Source organism: Cryptotermes secundus, unplaced genomic scaffold, assembly GCF_002891405.2.
Source record: "Cryptotermes secundus unplaced genomic scaffold, Csec_1.0 scaffold126, whole genome shotgun sequence".
Taxonomy (NCBI): Eukaryota; Metazoa; Arthropoda; class Insecta; order Blattodea; family Kalotermitidae; genus Cryptotermes; species Cryptotermes secundus.
This window is the reverse complement of record NW_019718617.1, coordinates 265,698-286,237: the sequence shown is the minus strand read 5'-3', so window position 1 is coordinate 286,237 and position 20,540 is coordinate 265,698. Positions and strand designations below refer to the sequence as shown.

Here is a 20,540-nt window from a genome sequence, read left to right as displayed (position 1 = left end):
GCTGATATCTGTTGTGAAGAAATGCGAAGGCTTTGTATGCAAACCAGTTTGGGCGTCCATTTCGTCAGCTCCAGATCCTGATTTTCCGGCAGCAGTAAGCTTCTGACACACGAGCACGAGTAATGTGGACGGACCTTTAAAGTGCCGAAGTCAAGAAAGTTTGAGCTATAGATCCACTCGTCCGTACGTGTTCATGGTGTGGTCCTTTCTTAAGTAGGGACAGGTTCAACTTTACCTTTTCACCTCTTATGAAGTTGGATGCAGGTTTCGGCAGCGTAACGTACGTAGCAAGTTTGAGGATAACTCATTAGAAAGGTCGAATGAGGCTTAATGGAGGACGGTACGCACCCACACGCGGAAAAGTTACGATAACCCGGACTTTCTTTAGAGAGGAAATGAGATGAAATAAAGATACATTTCGGAATATAAAATACTTGCTTCTTCGCTGTAAGCCTATGCCATTTTCTTATTGTGTAGGTCTATTTAACGAAATACGAAGAAGTGAACCTTATGAGTTCATGCTCATTAGCTGTGTCTGCATGAAGCTCTGCTGATGCACGTAGCCTTGGGCGTTCCGTATAACTGTCCAGCACTTTGTCGCGAAACTTTGCCAAAAGATTTTCTTTCAGTCTCTCTTCATTTGTTGGAAAAAAATGAAATGGGCCTGTCAAAGTCACTGAACGGTCGATTTACCTGGGACTTCTTACCACTGCAATAGCGTTAGACATTTTCTACATTGGTACCTTTTAATTTTCTTCGCTAACAGGACTCACACTGGTGGTTAGGAAGAGTTGTATCTTTTGGGATATGACGTCTTGTAGTCCGTTGATATCCGGCGATTTGGAGGAATATTTCGCCTCTATCTTCAGATTGAAGAGCGAGCAAAGCAAGAAACCTCTAGGCCTATGAATTAGGCACTAAACAGAGACTTATGCTGGTTTTTTTTTGGTTCACTCTTCAACCTTGGAGATGGATGTGAAATGTTTCTCCGAAACGTCAGTTGAATTGAAGCGGACTATACGGTTTTATATCCCAGACGAAAGAACTCTTCAGTACCATTCAGATTTCTACGAGGCCCCAAAAAAATAATGCAGGATCTGGCAGTGCTGTGATTTCGTAAATCTCCACGTGATTTCTGGAATAACATTTTTCATGTCTCTTCCCAGGCATATTTTAAGATTCTGTGAGTATCACAGACTGCAGGTATGGCATCGAATAGTAGAATGACTTCAAAATGAATTTGTAAGGAAGCGGTCGAGGCCTACTCGAAGTTTGAGGACTGAGGAAAACAACGAAGCGCCTCAGACAGGATAGCCGGTGTCTCCATCGAGACGGGGATCGACCATCGAAGGCCTCTGTACTCGGGACACCAAAAACTCGAAGAAAATATCAATCTCCATGGCCTATAGTGCGCAAGCAAAATATTCCGACCGAGCGACCGCCTCTTGTCGGCGAAGTTAGTGCCAACTTTTGCGGATAGATGGCGTCACGTGGTTAGCGCAACGGATCCCCACGGCCCTTATTCTCGGCTTTCTAGACCGGAAGACTACGTACATGACATATTCGCTAAATAGCCAGCTACAGGAAGTCCTGCCGCTTGCCCTGTTAAGGATTTAGAAAACGTATGTAATAGAAGTTGAGACATTACTTTGGTTGTAAAGCTGTGAAGAAGATGAAGGCGAAGAAGAAATGGACTAATAATAATAATAATAATAACAACAACAACAATAATAATAATAACAAAACAACAGAAACACCAATAACAACAAAACAGTAACATCAGCTTAAAAAAATAGAACAACTAAGGGCTTTGCATCGCTACTCACAATCCAGTCAATATTCAGTGTAATAATGATATTCGTCTCCATAGATAAAAACGTAATATGACATCCGCTCCACGCCAGTTGCAGCAAGTTGCGGGGAGCGCCGATGGAGGCGCCTCTTGACGGCTTGCATGTGATGTAGGAATAACATAACATTTCAGTTTGAACGTCTCTCTTTTAAGTTAACAAGTTTAGAAATGTTATGTTTGAGAATTCTACAGCTGTAGGCCAATGGCCGAATAATTTTTCGGCCGGTGGCAATGATGAAGCAAGTTTGGCTAGAGCATTGCTGTATGTAACAACTGCGGAGACTTCCCGTTGGGTTGGCAATAAGCCTTTCCCACTAGTGTTATAAAGTACAGCTCTTCTAAGAAAGAATATCTTCGTGAAAATGACGACAGCAGACGGCTGAGAGAATACTCTCGGTAGATCCTCCTACGGGAAGAACCAATAGTACCTATAACTATCGTGTGGGCACTCAAAATCTCAGGCACCACCATTATGATTTTATTGTATAGAGTAGATTTTCCCAAACTCGTGGTCCACGGACGTCCAGTGGTCCGCGAAAAAAAAATCATGTATTCTACCTTCATTTTCAATGTGCAAGTAACTTCAGTTTGTCACACTGAATGCTTGTGAGTTAAGGTTCTTTTTATTTATGCAAGAATAAACATGTGATCTTAATTTTCATTCTAAATATCATGATTATAAATATTTACTGAATTTAAGTCATATGCCATTCAAAAAAAAGAAAACAAACTCCGTGGTCTGTAGCCCGCAAGTGAACTATAGCGACCGCCGCTTGTCGGCGGGGTTAGTGCCAAATTTAGCGGATAGAGGGTGTCGCGTGGTCATCGCAACGGATCCCCATGACCGTTGATTTCGGGTTTCTAGACCGGAGCCGCTATTTCCTTGAAATAGCTCAATTATACTCACGAGGCTGAGTGGACCCCGTTCCAGAACCACTACTTCTCAGAAAATCTGGTAACGCCGGGAATCGAACCCGGACCTCTGGATCTGTAGCCAGGAACGCTGACCACTAGACCACAGAGGCGGTCCATATGCCATTCAGAATTCTCAAAATATATTATTTAATATTCGAATGCTCCACTAAAGAAAATTCACGCACGAGGTGGTCGATGGAGGAAAAAGTGTTTGGAAATCCTATGCATAGAGACCTAATTTCAAGTGCCTGGTTTCGGTTTTCATCATTTGTCACGTGAAGCCAAGACGGTATCACAAACCTGTTTTTGCTCATAGCGTGACAGTTAACATTGCTGTGTTGCAGGTAAGACTATGCAGCGGTCGGGCAGGTTGCATCTGAGGGAAGTGAATCAGCATCTGGTGTGTGTCTTGTGCGGGGGCTACTATATAGACGCCACGACTATCGTCGAGTGCCTCCACTCCTGTAAGTACGCCTACCGTCGCTTCGGCGACGGCCAAATTATTTGATATACTTCTGTGACACGGATTACATTTTTTGACTTGTTCCAACTCCGGCTTACCTAATTGCTGTAGCCATTTTTGTGTCTTTTGGTTTGTGCTTAGTAGTCCTGTGTTTTGTACGTCTTTCATCCTCGTCTCTTCAAATGTCATCAGGCCATTTGTGTCTGGTCTGTAATTCCATCCTCTTATTCAATTATAAGATATTTTATCTTTTTTTTGTGTGTCTACTTTTGCTGTTTGTCAAAGAGCCTTACATCTTCCAAGTGGTTAAGGAACCCTATTTCAGAAAGCTGAAATCTATTTTTACCAGTTTCTTTCATCAACCTGATTTCACATCCATACAAACTGGCATAAACTTACATTTTTATAAGAGTAGACAGCCTCTGTGGTCTAGTGGTCAAAGTTCCTGGCTACAGATCCAGAGGTCCCGGGTTCGATTCCCGGCGCTACTAGATTTTCTGCGAAGTAGTGGGTCTGGAACGGGATCCATTTAGCCTCGTGAGGATGATTGAGGAGTTATTTCAAGGAAATAGCGGCTCCGGTCTAGAAACCGAGATTAACGGCCGTGGAGATCCGTTGCACTAACCACGCGACACTCTCTATCTGCTAAATCTAGCACTAACTTCGCCGACAAGCGGCGGTCGCTCGGTCGGTATAGTTCGCTTGCGGACTACAGGCCACGGATTTTGTTTTCTGTCTCTGTTTTCGAGTTATGGTGCTACACGCTACATGAAAGCATACAGCGATATTTTGTTACTGCGCATACTTTCCCTATATAAAGTAGGAGGACATTGGCCTTGCCATAACTTAGGCGGTTAGTCGCCGGCTTTCCGCCGCGGCGGCCTGGGTTCAAACCCAGGCCAGTAGTGGACCAAGTGGTACTGGGGTAAGCTTTCTGTGAGTACTCCGATTTCCCTTGCCAATTTTCATTCCACCATCAGTTCCATGTTCATTAATCATCCTACCATCTACGGTATACAGTCCTAATACAGCATCGATAAATAACCAATATAAAAATAATATAGGCTATTCGTGTGCTAGTTTGCGGCCTACACATTTAAAGGTTGAGCCAAGTTGTATATTTTTTGTTTTAATAATTTATGATTTAATAGAAAATTGTCTGTTAAAATCTGCGTAGTAAATGGCGGAAATATCACTGTCATATCGATTAGATGTAATGTAATTGTCACGAGTATGAGTGACTGTAGACGGGGTTTGGATTGGTGATTCGTTTTATTGACCACTTTAACAAATGAGTAATAACTACAAGTAATTATAATGCTATGGCCAATATCCACATTTCACAAATCAATAGAGCACACGCTAAACCTTCTCAGTCTGCCTTCACTAGCCGTTTCCCGGTAACGGATCTTAACATTCAGCTTCTGTGCTCACGTCGATACTGTCCGGCGAATATCCTACAACTGAACTCGTGCTCCAGTTGACTAACTCCCAGGCTGACGGCCGTCACACACCAATCTCCTATTCTTCACAGAGGGACTTATAACTGACCTCTTCTAAACTTGTCTCGGTTATAAGACCTCGGCACGGACTTCGTAGGAAATACTGTTTCTTACAATTACAACCCATTTATTTCTCTCTCGCTATCTGGTAGCGGGTCTGCACGTTACGTTATGAACACAGTTAGTACACCATCTTCTTTCTAACGCGTTATATGTATACAGTGAGTATTCTAGGAGCCTAAATAGCTCAGTCAGTACAGTGACTTGGTTACGTGCTGTGTGACCAGCGTTTCATGGACGTGTGGTGGGGAGAAGGGTTGCTCTAATGCATGAAGAATCACTCAGATACCTATTCAAAGGATGCAACGTGAGCAGAGCGTGAAGCTGACCATTCACCACCATCTAATGCAGATATCACGATTGCATGGAGCTACACCTCCATTCCGCAATACATGTTCATGACTTGCTACTAAATGATACGGAAACTCAGTCGATAAGCCCTACAGTTTATTCTAAGCAAACACGGGAGCGAAGAAAGGGCAACCCTGGTTTTTCGTAACTAAGGTTTTTAAGGTACGTGGCAGCTCTGTGTCCTTCCATTTTGTTCTGTGCGGTCCAGGTCGTATCAAGGAGAGAAGATCATTAGTTCTTCTCAGAACTTCTTGTTGTTACATACTTCTGTCAGTAGATAGACTGGAATATTTCAGTCAGTATAGTGGCTGATTGCTGATCACAGTGACCCCGAGATCATAGGCGGTCTTCACCGCTCGAACACTGGGATTGTGGGTTCGAATCCCGCTCGATGCATGGATGTCTGTGTGCTGATAGCTGCCTTGCGACGGCCTGACTCCATGTCCAAGTAGTCCTACCATCTGTGTATAAAGGTAAGAAAAGTAGAGCTGTCCCTGTAACAGGCCGTGAAGGCTCATAGAGTTGTGAGAGGTCGAGGTTGCTACATTTTCTAGACAATTGGTTGACAGATGGCGGTAAGGTTGTCAGACTTACGTGCCGATCTCCCTTTACCCCCCAGGAAGATTCCTCGTACTCATTTCTGTTAGAGGCTGAGTCGACCCCAGTACCACAGTACGACTGGAAGAATTAGGTTAATTTAAATATTCCAGTAACCTCATGGGGAATCAACCCGCGACCTTGCGTCTTATAGCACAGTGCCGTGCCCCGCTGAATGTTTATAGATTAAGAAATTGAAAAACTCTCAGGGTCATAACAGCCGTAGAACCATAAGTAGATAGATAGATAGATAGATAGATAGATAGATAGATAGATAGATAAATAGATAGATAGATAGATAGATAGTGGCTGATTACAGCCTGTCGTATTGGAATTCGGCTATCGATAAGGACAGGTATTACTCTCTTCGACATGACAACCAATACTGTTTTGAGTGCCACCGAGCCTTCTGTGCAACGAGTTCTGAGAGATGTGGAGCCAGTATCAAGCCTGCCGGATGGCGAAACTTACCACGGTCCTCCATTTGCATCGTAGTGGCGAAGTTATTAACATGTTGTTCTGTGCGTTCATCCCTCCATCGTGGTGTTTAGTTAAGTGCAAAGACAGCTTTATCTTATATTCATGTGTTTGCAAAAGAAGAGCGGGTTGTTTGGAGTATCTGTATGGCGGTAGAACGTTGTCTCATAGCTTCACGGATGAACACCAACTAGATCACAGGTGTCTGACATTTGGAGACCCACGAAAATATAGGGTAGTTGGCCCAAAAGACAAGCAAAACAGAAATGTAATCGGTCTGTAAATATACTGACAGTACACCCTGATTTAGCTGGGACAGTCCCTGATTTTTGCATCTTATCCCTGTCGGTTGATTTATTAGAATTGAAGAAATGACGTTGATTTCAACTTTAAACCGTCACTTAAAAGAGACTTTGCCCCCCGAGTAAGTTATTTGTCCTGAAACAGCCTCTTGTAGTTGGCGAGAACAGAAGTTTCGTGTAATGATCTCAGGATATTTACCAGTGACGGGATTTTGTGAATATAGTAATGAACTTTCGGGTTCCATAAAATACTAATATTTTCTTTAGTAGCTGAACACTGTTGGCTTCCCAAGAAATACTGAGCTCCATGGAATTATATGATTCGGAAAGAAACGTGCTCGTGACTTAATCGAGGTCCTACCCAGGCATTTGTCTGGCAGGACTGAACAAAACCACGAAATATATTAGGATAACGGTGTCCCGGCCGGGAGTCGAATCAAGCACTCCCAGAATACAAATCTAAAACCTTACTGATATAGAAATCTGCGAATTTTTTTCGTTTTTAAAAGCAAATTTATTATCGGTTTTCACCATATAAATTGTTTCTCCCTCAAGAAAACTCCGTGGCTTTAGTCCGCAAGCGAACTATACCGACCGAGCAACCGCCACTTGTCGGTGAAGTTAGTGCCAAGTTTAGCGGATAGAGAGTGTCGCGTGGTCAGCGCAGTGATTCCCCACTGCCGTTAATTTCGGTTTTCTAGACCGGAGCCGCTATTTCTTTGAAATAGCTCATCAGTTATCCTCACGAGGCTGAGGGGACCCCATTCCAGACCTACTACTTCTCAGAAAATCTGTTAGCGCCGGAAATCGAACCCGGGACCACTGGATCTGTAGCCAGGAACTCTGACCGCTAGACCACATAGTGCTTCTCCCTACTCCCCTCAATTCTCTTTCTCCCACCCTTCCTCGCTACAGTCTGCGCCAGTTTTTCTGTCGGAAAATACGGTCATCCTCTTCCTACCACAAGAGGGCCACTGTGCAAGTCATCTAATACTCTTAGCAGAATATAATCAAGGAAATTTACGGTATGCTGGTCATTTAGCACTCGGAACAGTGAAGATTGTGAAGGTCTACAGAATTCTGGCGAGGAAAACTATAGGAAAGAGGTCATTTGAAAGACGAAGAAGAAGATTGGAAGATAAATTGAATATGAATGGTTCATGGCTATAGCCGACGGACCATACTGGGAATTCCAGCAAGTCACGCAGGTTTGTTCCCGCTTGTGAACTAATTATCACTGCTCTCATTTCATGTCCTAGATAAACGCTTTACTAATACACCCAAAATGTGATTAGCCAGAATAAATTAGCTAGCTGTCTGTCTGTCTGACTGACTGTTTTAACGTAGTTAAGAGCTAACTTCGTAACTAACATTCTAACTTGCCCACCTAATGACAGACTAACCACAACCCGTACTGTTTATTACGCAACCTAAATGCTCAACTGCCGGTCACGGTAGCCGAGCGGTCTAAGGCATGCACTGTCTTCGCTCGCTTGGAAATCGGGATCGGGGGTTCGAATCCCACTCAGGTCATGGATGTTTAGTTTGTGTGTGTGCGTTTTTCTGTGTTTGTGTACAGGTAGAGGCTTTGCGACGAGCTGATCACCCGCCCAAGGAGTCCTACCGAATGTGTAAGATCTAGAAAAACCGAAGTGAACGGAGAAGTTCATGGAGGAAGGCCTAGGCCCACTGGGGCTGTAGTGCCATGGAAAAAAAATATAGATATATAGATAGATAGATAGATGTGATAACAGTAGCTGCAATCGGCTTTCCATTTGAATCCCGTCACTCACTGGAATTGCATGTTAGTTGGTTATAGGAGAGGGTGGGTTTCCCCATGCACTGAGACCTGTATTGGTCCATTGTGCTTCCCTCTATGATTTCTACCAATCTCTATATCCTACCGGTACTGGTGCTTACCATCAGTCCCTCCCAGCCAGCGAGTCAGGCTCTACTAGCTGAGAGGTATCTATAATGCTTCCCCCATCTACCAGAGGTATTAGAGACTGCTGTTGGGCGGGAAACGTCCGTAATTTGGCTCAGTGACCTCCTTTGGAGATATGAGGTTCTTTTACGTACCGTAAAGTTACGACACGGGACACACAGCTGAAAGTCCCTCCCGGAGGACTTGTTCCCTGAATTTTTCCGCCCTTAAAAATTCGACGACCTCCGCCGGGTATTTGAACCCGCGTACTACGCGTCATGAGGTGGGAACGTTACCTCTAGACTACGGAGGCCGCTGGAATTGCATGTTAAAGCGCGTCCACATTACTCGTGCTCGTGGGTCAGAAGCTTACTGCTGCCGGAAAATCAGTGTCTGTAGCTGATATCTGTTGTGAAGAAATGCGAAGACTTTGTATGCAAACCAGTTTGGGCGTCCACTTCGTCAGCTCTAAATCCTGATTTTCCGGCAGCAGTAAGCTTCTGACGCACGAGCACGAGTAATGTGGACGCGCCTTTAGAATGCCCGTGGGGGCCGGATGGGTATTTCTTCCGTCTTCTCTCCTTGTTCGTGAAATCACTGGATACAGGATATAAAGCCGGGTTTCTGTTACAGGCAGGTCACTATGTCCAGACCGACCCGGGGTCCATTCGTTGTATTTACACGTACCTGGAGTAAAGTGGACCAAAGCATGAAGCTGACCACACAACTCGTCCTAGTATCACCGTCTGTTTCTATAGAAATTATAAGGAGTCGAATGATATGGTGATCAATGATGATTGCGAAATGACGTGTAAGCCTTAGAGGTCGTGGCCAATTTGAGATATCCGAGCATTTTTCTAAAAGACCTGGGGTAAACAACGAGACACCTCAGTCAGGATATCCTATTTTAACGTAGGACCCGCAGACTGCAAAGCAGGAATTCCACCACCTCGCTTAGGTTCATTGTAGACCGCCTCTGGCTACAGATCCAGAGGTCCGTGTTCGATTCCCTCCTTTACAAGTTTTAGGCGCGCCATAGCTCAAGCGATTAGTCGCTGGCTTCCCACCGCGGCGGCCCGGTTTCGATCCCGGATCTGGTCAAGTGGGATTTGTGCTGGACAAAGTGGCGCTGGGGCAGGATTTCTCCGAGTACTTCTGTTTCCCCTGCCAATCTTCGTTCCACCAATTGCTCCACAATCGCCCTCACCTATCATCTGGGGCTGGTACAATAGGCCAGTAGTGGCCGCAGTACAAGGGACTTAGTCCCACCCCACTGGCGTTAAAAAAATTAGGTTTATTGCGGTGACGCTGCTTTACCCCGGCGTAGTTAATTTTATATGAATGCCGTGTTTACTACTTCCATTCGTTCATCAGTGGCTCTACAGCCCTTTGTTGGGCCCTGGCCTCCTCTTCTTTCTTATACGAGTACAGACGGTAGGACTCCTTGGACGAGTGATCAGCCTATCGCAAAGGCTCTACCTACATATAGGACAACACAAACACAGAATAAACGCACACAGATATCCGAACCTTGAGTGGGATTAGAAGCCACGATCCTAGCTTTCGAGAGAATGAAGACAGTTCATTTCTTAGACCGCGCGGCCACTGTGTTCTGTAATTACTCCTTTACCTTGCATGACATTCGTGAGATATGATTATGAACATCACTCGCTTCAGAGATGTGACGTAACGATCTACCAGAACACACGGTGTCACACCCCAAAGACAGGAACCTTCATACTAGTTTATGGAAACAATGCTCTAGTGGGGCGGGTGCAGTGTCAGTGCAACAATGCGGTTGTGGTTTCCATTTGTCACATACACGTACATATAGCGACAGCGAATGAATACCTCGTTAATTTCGAATTTTAATATGTTATCTGTCGATCCCATTGGCCGCGTGATGTAATTCATGAATATGTTCGCCCTCTCAAACACTGGGATCATGGGTTCGAATCCCACTTGAGGCGTAGTGTGTCTCCTCGTTTATTATGTGTTTGTGCTGTTCTGTGTAGGTAGCGGCCTCACGACAGGGCTGGACCCGTCCAAGGAGTCCTCTTAACTGTCTATGAGATCCAAAGTTCCAGATTAATTCTGGTGGGAAAGGGGCCAGGAAATCTAACGCGAAACGTGGAAGAAGAGGAAGAAGATTTTATCTAATAATAATGGGGTTTATTGTGAAACCTTAAGTTTTTGTTCCATTTCTGCTGCGCATGCGCACTCCACTCTCGGTGTTGCAAGACGCAGTCAAGACGATATCAGGAGAAAGCTTAAGAGAATGTAAGTGTGCCGAGTTCGGGGCCAATGTATCCTTCCATCGCAATTTTCGACGTAAGTAGGAAGAAAACTTTCAAGTGCCAAATTGATTCATTTCAGACCCCCCCCCCCATAGTAACTGTGTGTGTATTTTTCATCTTTTACTTTCCGGGCTTAACAGTGCTTACGGTTGGTTTGGGTGCTAATTTTAAGAGTGATCTAAGGGAAATTACTGCATTTGTCTACTCGTACTTTAAGACAGTTATTTTTAGTAGCAGATGCTGCGCCCGAAGGTTTAGCTGGACTGGCATTTTCCCATTTGCAGACTCGTGCTTTATTTAAGGCTTTCTTTTTCATGTGTGCTGGTGTGATTATTCATACCATAAATGATTCTCAGGGTGTTCGTTTTATGGGTATTTTATCTTGCTGGCCTCCCTTGCTGGACAGGTCAAAGGGTAGGCATCAGACGAAGAGAGACACCAAAAACCAAAAACTGATGCCGGAAGCAGCGTCATCAGCAGCGACTTGAAGCACAGAGCAAATGATGCTCGAGATGGTTCAAGTTCGTATAGCAACAGGCGTGACCAGAGTGGTTTGAACGGCTGCTGTACTGCGATGTGGAAAGCAAATGGAAAAACTACCACATTATCACTTTTCCTGGATAGTCTCTTTCCAAAAACAGAAGATCGCATTAAGTGGAGGAACTGTTTTGGAAGAGACTGTGGACCTGTCGTCTGACAGATTACTGATGAATGAATGAAATACCTTTTACTTCTATTTGGCTATGTGTCTCTAATTTCGCTTTATGTGAGATGCGTTCCTTGGCCGGGTTCTATTCAATGTTCCTTATTTTGGGAAGTGTTTTCTGTAGTTATATTAACGGGCCCGCCTCTATGGTCTAGTGGTCAGAGTTTCTGGCTACAGATCGAAAGGTCCCGGGAATGCGCTACCAGGTTTTCTGAGAAGTAGTGGGTCTGAAATGGGGTCCACTCAAGTCTCGTGAGGATAATTGAGGAGCTACTTCAATGAAATAGCGTCTCCGGTCTAGAAAACCGAGATTAACGGCCGTGGGGATCCGTTGCGCTGACCACATGACACCTTCTATTGGCTAAAGGTGGCCCTAACTTCGCTGAAAAGCAGTGGTCGTTCGACCTGTATAGTTCGCTTGCGGACTAAAACCACGGAGTTCTTTATATACCTTTTATTTCTGTTTGGCTACATGGCTCTAATTTCGCTTTATGTGAGATACGTTTCTTAGTCGGGTTTTATATTCAAAGATCCTTATTTTTTAAATTGGTTTGTTTAGTTATATTGACGTGGTTGAGTTCTTCCTTTGCATTGTCTCTGCTGGTTGTTTGTTCTTCCTTTCGTCCGTTTTATTATGTTTTCTGCCGTGATTATATCTTTTATTTTTATTTTATTACTGTCAACAATCCTAACATATTTCATGGTATAGTTGATAACTCAATTTAGCGAAACAGACATAGCGTTAAAGCAAACTTTATCATGAAGACCATGGATTTCAGCCGATATTGACCGTACATAGGATATCGTGAGTTCGATGTGGAAAGAAATCTACCACTCGTCGCAGTTCTGATTTTTTTTTCACAGAACCATGTTTCAAAATGTGTAGAATAGATGAATGACGTTTTGTGGTTACACTCTAAATAATTCGTTAAATGAAAGACAATGACCCTCTCCGAAAAGGACGAATATGCAGATTTCGTGTTAAATGAAATCGATGAACATTTTTATGTGTCGAGTAGGGTCAGATGTTTACAAATGAAGCTTGGTTTCCAGTTAATGGCCATGCTAATTATCACATGTGCCAAATTTGGAGAGCAGAACAGCCGCTTCAAGTTTCTGAATGAGAAGTGTGTCAACCCATAAGTAAACATGTGGTGTGAACTTCAATGTGACCATGTGGTAGGACCTTTCTTTTTGTAGAAACCACTACTAAGAAAGAATTTATCCCGCCATGTTAGAATTATTTGCTTTCTGAAAATAAACAAACTGATGACCAAAATAAGCTGAGGTGTTTCCTAACAGGACGCCTCATCATCCCGTATCATTCGCGAAGTTCGACATTATTTGTCTCCGGGCATGCTTCGCCGAGTCGAATACCACGTGGTTATTTATGTTAGTTAAGGATATCGGAAAACTTCGAATGTTCAGATATTAAAAAAAGTATTTGTTTCATATTTCGAGAGTTATTGCATATTAAAACTACGCCATTTTTGTAAAATCTGAGGTTTCATGGCAGCAACTATGAAGAATGCCGTTCTTTGGGATATGGTGCGGTGTAGATCTTATGTGAACCGACGTTTCGGAGAAATATATCACATACATCTTCAGGATAGAAAATCCGTGAGCGAGGAACCAGCGTCTGCAGAATGCAGCCACCTGTTCACGCTGGTTCCTCGCTCGCGGATTTTTCTGTCATGAAGATGGAGGCGATTCGTTCCTCCGAAACGTCGATTCACACAAACCTACACGGCGCCATATCCCAGGAGACGGCATCCTTTACGGAATTTTTCTGATTACTCTGTATTATGTCACAAGATTTATCAAATTGTTTCCATGGTCCCAGCAAAATTGCGAAGGCCTCATTTACATGGCTAACCTCTCGCGTTTCCTAAAAGCAAACCTGATGGACCGAGGCACTCTCAGAGTAACCCACTCTTTGTTTGCGAAGCAAATTGCAAAATGAGTTCTCAGGTTGCTCGTTCTGATGTGGTCCGTTGATTACCGAAAATCTTAACAAACCTCGCGTTAAAGGTTATTTTTGTGTGCTTGGTGATAACTGCTTGAAGTTTATAAGTACAGCTCCAGTTCGAAATTTCATAATTCTATGAATAATCAAAGAATTTGGTTGTGATATCGAATTGAACTAATTAATGAGATAAACCGACGAGGCTTTTGCTAGGCAATTAACTAGGTCTACACATCAGCAAGTTTAAAAACAAATGTTTCTTCGAAACCTTCTTATCTCGTGGAAGAAGACATTTTCAACTCAGCTGATTCCTGTAAAGGCAAAGTTGTCTCGGTGCTTAATTAATTAAGCACTATGCACGAAAACATATGGGGAAGTGGAGGTATAGCTCCATCATTCTGGAACTCGACGCTGAGTGAAGTGAGTTATGAGTTTCATACCGCGGCCTTTTTTTTTTCCTTGGCACTACAGCCCCAGTGGGCCAAGGCCTACCTCCATGAACTCCGTTCACTTCGGTTTTTGTAGATCTTACACATTCGGTAGGACTCCTTGGGCGAGTGATCAGCTCGTCGCAAGGCCTCTACCTGTAGACAAACACAGAAAAACGCCCACAAACATCCATGCCCTGAGTGGGATTCGAACCCACGATCCCAGCTTCCGAGCGAGCGAAGACAGTGCATGCCTTAGACCGCTCGGCTACCGTGACCGGCACCGCGGCCTATTTACCCCCGATAAACTTTGAATAGGAGATTTGTGGGTCCCCAGAACCGGTCTAGATCCTGTAGAGGAGAAGATAATCTTGCCTTCACCAGGAATGGAACCATGGCTGTCGAACCCATAGCCCCTTGCTATACCGACTGATGTATCCCGACTCCTCCAGCTGACTTCGTCTACGTTCACAAAATGCCTCAGTTAGAAACATCTGCATAGGCGCAGATGACGCACCGCCAGTGGTGGGAAAAATGCACGTGTGAAATCCACTTCACCAGATAGCATTAGTAGGCGCCTCAGCTTTCGGTGTTACGCTCTTCTCCAGACACACTGGAAGCGGCGTTGGGCTAAGATATAGACATTCTGAACTTTAGAAGATCAACGTCATTGATTCAAGGATCTTCAGTGCACTTCATGACGAAATGACTGGCGATACACACCGCTGTTACCGGAGTCGAAGGCTCAATGATTATCAGTTCGTGCAATCACACTGATTTCAGAATTCTCATTTAGGCCCACTTCCAATTCTCTTTACTTTTCCTCTTGACGACCGCCTCTGTGGTCTAATGGTCAGAGTTCCTGGCTACAGAACCAGAGGTACCCGGTTCGATTCTCGGCCCTGCTAGATTTTCTGAAGTAATGGGTCTGGAACGGGGTGCATTCAGCCTCGTGAGGATAACAGGAATTATTTGAAGGAAGTAGCGGCTCCGACAGCTGGGATCCGTTGCGCTGACCACGCGACACCCTCTATCCGCTAAAGTTGGCACTAACTTCGCCGACAAGCAGCGGTCGCTCAGTCGGTATAGTTTTCTCGCGGACTACAGGCAACGGAGTTCCGTTTTGTTTGTTTTTTTGGCTTATGTTTTTACAAAGATAAATCAAGTCAGAAAGTCGTCTCGAGGCACGACCATCATAATTATCATCTCTGCGCCCGAAAATTTTTTCGCTTAGTGGGGCGTGGAGTCTAGCTGGGTCCACTCGGCACGGCGGCCACTGATTGGCCTATTGTACCTGCCCCGGATTATTATGATTATGGAGAATTTGTTGGAATGAAGATTGGCAGGGGAAACCGAAGTACTCGGAGAAAACTCGCCCCAGCGCCACTTTGTCCACCATAAATTCCGCTTGACCAGACCCGGGATCGAACCCGGGCCGCCGCTGTGGGAAGCCAGCGACTAACCGCTTGAGCTATGGCGCTGCCCTTCTCTGCGCCCGAAAGTGTTCAATTCTTGCTTACAGCAGATTATTGCAGGACATGTGTTGAAACGAGGGGGCACGCGGTAGCGTAGTGGTTAAGGCACTATACTACAAGTCGGAAGGTCGCGGGTTCAAATACCGATAAGGTCATTGGATTCCGGCCGCACTATGGCCCTGGGGTTCACTCAGCCTCTAACAGAAACGAGTACCAGGAATTAAATAAATAATTTTCCTGGGGAGTAAAGCGCGGCCGGCGCGTAAGGCTGACAACCTTACCGCCATCTTTGAGCCGATTGTCTAGATAATGTGGGACCCTTCATGGCCTGTTACAGGGATAGCTTTACTTTTTTTTTTCTTTACTTTACATGTGTTGAAAGGAAAGTCTACATGAAACGAATTTTGGACTGATGGACAATCTGACGTTCGTGCAGGCACAATAGAACATTTATAATAACTAGAATTTATACTTAAGGGTATTTTGCACACGAGTTTTCTGTGGTTATGTAATCCACATATGCTTCCTTTGGCGGAGGAGGATTGCCAACAAGACGATGCCACGTTTGGAAAAGGAAATAGGCCTAGACAAATTGTGTTCTGACTTTTGGAATAGCCTGAAGGATATTTCCGCATATGGCCTATAGAGCTGAGCCACTGGCAGCTTCATTAAGTAAATGATAAATAAACCAAATAATAATAATAATAATATTCATGGCGTAGTGCTTAATTAGTTAAGCACAGAGACAACGTTGCCTTTTATTTTTTTAACCATAACCATAGTAAACATGAATGTTATTCAAGGACGTTTCTACCTCACCAGTTCCTGCTTCCGCCACTTTGTTATTACTGAGGACTGGAATTTAATATGTAAGATTTGAGGTTTTCACAGCGATGACAATGAAGAATGTCGTCTTCTTGGATGTGGCGCCGTGTAGATCTTGTGTGAACCGACGTTTCGCAGGAACATATCGTCTCCATCTTCAGGGTAGAAAGGGCTAAGAATGCCCACCCCTTATGCATTTATTAATTCCACCTTTCTTGATCTCAGCACTAGATGGAAATGAGTGGTCGGCTTCACGCCCCTACCTCTTTACCCCCAGGGAAATGGCTCCCAGTACCTACAGTAACTACCCAGTAACTACAGAACCGGTCTGGATACTGTGGAGAAGAGAAAGATCTCTTTCCTCTCTGGAACCGAACCCCGACCGTTCATCCCGGAGCCCGTTGCTATGGCGAATGAGCTATCCCAGCTCCTACTATAGACCCACATCTAGTGCCTAAACTGAATTTGAGGCATCTGTCAGTGTCATGGGCAAACAGTACGAAGTTGTGTCTCTATTGGTTCATTTTGCTGCATTCCAGACCCTAGTGGACATCAAGGCCAGCGATGTGCGCAACAGTGCAAATAACTCGTTTTGAAAACGTGCCTAGATCTGCTTGTTGAGCCTACACTTTGCTATGCATTTCTAAAAGGAAAGTGAAAGGAACAGACCAACAATAGAGGCACCGCAATTTTTGCAGGAAATTACGAAGAAATAAAATAAGTTGTGATGTTAGGATGAAATTGCGTTTGATCCCTCCCTACTTGCCATAGTGTCACTGGTTATATATATACCATGCCCGCGCCGCACTGAGTTGTAAATCGCCCCCCCCAAATCCTTCACCCTTACTACACTACACCCTTCCCGCTCTGTGCGTCGCCCCAGTGCTAATTGCCGCAACTATAAAGCATTCAAACGGAAGGTGCCTGCAGTGGGAACGTGACTAAGACACATTAGCAGAGACAAGTAATCTGGGTGTTTAGGTTAACTGTGACTGGAAGTTACTCGATTTCCAGCAAGAACAGAGATTTACCTCTTTATTCATAGAATTACTGGGTTTTTGGACTTTTCCCATCGTCTGGAATTCTAAGTAATAGAGGACACGGCGTTTCGGAAACTGGATCTGTTTCCGTCTTCAGGTGAGAAAGGAAGACACCTACTAAGTTGAGCCCCTTAGAAAGAGCTAATCTCAATCACTGGACAACTCCTATCAGATTTACTCAGATATTTCAACATTTAAGACTAGGCTAGTTCAACGGGTGATAACAAGAAACCATGAAATAAAAATTGTGATAAAGCACGCACGTACGTGGAACTAGAGTAGAAAAGGAGGTAGAAAATTTATGTTGAAAAACTAGCTAACAAAAACCAAGTGCATGAGCACCAATGCGAAGAAGGGGCCCAACTGAGTAGGTGTCTTCCTTTCTCACCTGAAGACGGAAACAGATCCAGTTTCCGAAACGTCATGTCCTCTATTACCTAGAATTCCGGGCGATAGAAAAAGTCCAAAACCCCAGTAATTCTGTGTGTCATCCGCCACCGTCAGAGCCCTTTAGAAGCTGCTCTTTATTCATGGTCCGGTTTAGACGTGAAGCCGGTGCCTCCCGAATGGAAACGAGCAACGTTATCGCCTAAGTAAACCTGTTCCCTTCTCTGGCCTCGTCTGCCAGGCAGTGGCTCATTAGCATAAGCTGTGAGTAACTCGTTTCGAAGTGCGCGTCACGTGGGACATAATTAACCTGTTGAGTAAGTACTCAGGAAAATATATGTTAGCCTACCTAAGACAAATTAAGTAAGTGGAAATGGGGAATATCGACTTAGCCTCTAACAGAATCTTCCTGGGAGTATTGGGCTACCGGCGTGTGAGGCTGACAGCTTCAGCGTCATCTGTCAGCCGATTGTCTAGAGAAAATGTGGGAGTTTGGACATCTCACAACTCTCTGGCCCTTCATGGTCAGCTACAGGACAGCTTTACGTTTACCTAGTTTGTTAGTATAGTGAAATATAGACAGGATTGTACGCGTACATTTGAACGTTATAGGTAGGAAGGAATTCCTGTTCTCCAAGTATAATTAGAATTAGCAAGTCAAGGAGGATGAGATGGGCAAAGCATGTAGCACGAATGGGAAAGAAGAATAAGAGTGCATATAGGACATTAGTGGGAAAGACCACTAAAAGAAAAAGACGTTGCCTGGTGGATAATATTAAAATGGATCTTAGAGAGATAGGTTTGGGTAGTATGGACTTCATTGGTCTGGCTCAGGATAGGGACCAGTGGAGGGCTCTTGTGAACACGGTAATGAACCTTCGGGTTCCATAAAATATTGGGAAATTTTTTAGTATCTGCACAACTGGCGGCTTCTCAAGAAAGTTTCATCTCCATGGAGTTAGGTAGGAAGGAAGCGACGGCCCGGGTTCGATCCTGGGTCTGGTCAAGTGGATTTGTAGTGGACAAAGTGGCATTGGAGCAGGTTTTCTCCGAGTACTTCGGTTTCCCCTGCCAATCTTCATTCCACCAATTGCTCCACAATCACCCTCACCTATCATCTGGGGCTGGTACAATAGGCCAGAAGTGGCGGCAGTACAAGGGACCACCCCACTAGCAATAAAGAAAATAGTTAAGAAGGAAGCGAGGGAACTGAGGCTGTTGCGTAACACTTGAACGTTGTAATACGAATGTGTATTTTTTGATAGCAAATTTCACTCCCACATGAAAATGGACGAACTTCCATTGCTTTACACACTTCTAATTTCATCGAACGTCACGATCTGATTCAGCTTCATATACTGCGTTCGAATCTAGGCTCCGAGACTGACTACTTCGCCAGAGTTTTCTTTATTGTTTTTCTTATTTCCTCCAGGCGAATGCTGGAATAGTATTTTAAAACAGGTCGCAACCAATTCCTTCTACATGTTTCCTAATTTATTATTTCCATACGTCTACCATTCGACGCTATAAAACTCGTGCCCTTGAAAATGTGTCTTTCAAGAGAACAAGAATCACTCAATCTTCTAACTTTCTTTCATCTCTCTTTTACTGCCAGTTTATTTTCCCGCGCATTCTTTGATAACGTTGGTTGTATTCTATTATACATTCGTCAATCATAAAGCCAAGTCTCTCATACACCGAGTAGTTAAAATGTCTATATTTATTTATAATTAAATTACAAAGAACATTTTAGTGTAACTCCGTCCTCAAGCGAAGTATACCGACCGATCACCGCTTTTCGGCGAAGTTATTGCCAACTTAAGCGGATAGAGTGTGTCGCGTGGTCAGCGCAACGGATCCCCCACGGCCGTTAATCTCGGGTTTCTAGACCGGAGTCGCTATATCTTTCAAATTGCTCCTCAACTATCCTCACGAGGCTGTGTGGACCCAGTTCCAGACCCACTACTTCTCAGAAAATCTGGTAGCCCCGGGAATCCAACCCGGGACCTCTGGATGTGTAGCCAGTAGTTCTGATCACTAGATCACAGAGACGGTCATTTTAGTGTAAGGGATATTTTAATTTAGGACCCCGTAATTAGATCCTGTTCTGGGCCAGCTGAATCCAGTCCACACACTATTTTTCTACAGTTCATTTATGCCTGATATTTCATACCCATTTGGCCTCTTCCCTTTGAGATATCGTGACCAAGTTTCGTATGCCTTTATCCTCCACTTCTCACCTCCGCCATGTGAGATGGTGCTCGAAGCGTTGAGTGGGAGGCGACAAGTGTTTCGGAAAAACACGCTGCGTCTATCATCAGTTTACAGAAGTTATTTATCTACTCTACTTTACATCACAGACGGCAGTAATTCGCAAGAGCAGGCCTGCTCCATATCCTGCGTCCCTCACTCTCCTTCAGCTAATCATACTAATAACCTGAGGGGAAGGTACAGATTAACATTACATGAACACACAGGCTGTGTTAGTACAAGTACAGTGCAGTTACTTTCCATCATTAATACAAAGGCTAATTTTATGTGTTATCTGGCTCGTCGTCTCTCTAAACAACAATAAAAACAACCGCCTTATTTCCTGACTGCTTAAATGCCAGACCAGAGATGAAGCCCTGAACTTAACTACCCATGACGTATTGCTGTGCTGCCTGGTCAGAGTTGACGCATACGTCAAGGGAACGTAATAACTGGGATTGGTCCTCTCGTGGAAAAATGAATAGCGGGGCAAAACTGAAGAAATAGAATGAAACCTCTGTTCTAGTACCGCGGAGCCCACATGAGATCACCCGGGACTTAATCCAAGAGGAGCCAGCGCCTAGCAGCCAGAAATGTGGCACGATTTAACACATCACTAAAAATTATCTTTAAATTACAAGCAAATATTTTCCGTTTATCTGATTTTCGCTTAACGAAAGAATTTCAAGGAATGTATTTTTTTCATTAAGTGAGGAGTATGTT

At 44.2% G+C, this 20,540-nt stretch overlaps 1 protein-coding gene across 5 annotated transcripts in view; it reads left to right on the top strand.

Moving 5' to 3' along the window:
- The window catches only part of LOC111861443, a 358,446-nt gene that overhangs the window by 292,170 nt on the left and 45,736 nt on the right, over positions 1-20,540 (top strand). For 4 of the 5 annotated variants that reach the window (XM_023846030.2, XM_023846021.2, XM_023846040.2 and 1 more), the window contains one exon: positions 3,112-3,231. The exons of the other annotated variant lie outside the window; for it this stretch is intronic. In XM_023846030.2, the coding sequence (XP_023701798.1) occupies positions 3,112-3,231 (120 nt within the window). The remainder of the gene's footprint in view (positions 1-3,111; positions 3,232-20,540) is intronic. 5 annotated transcript variants of the gene reach the window in all.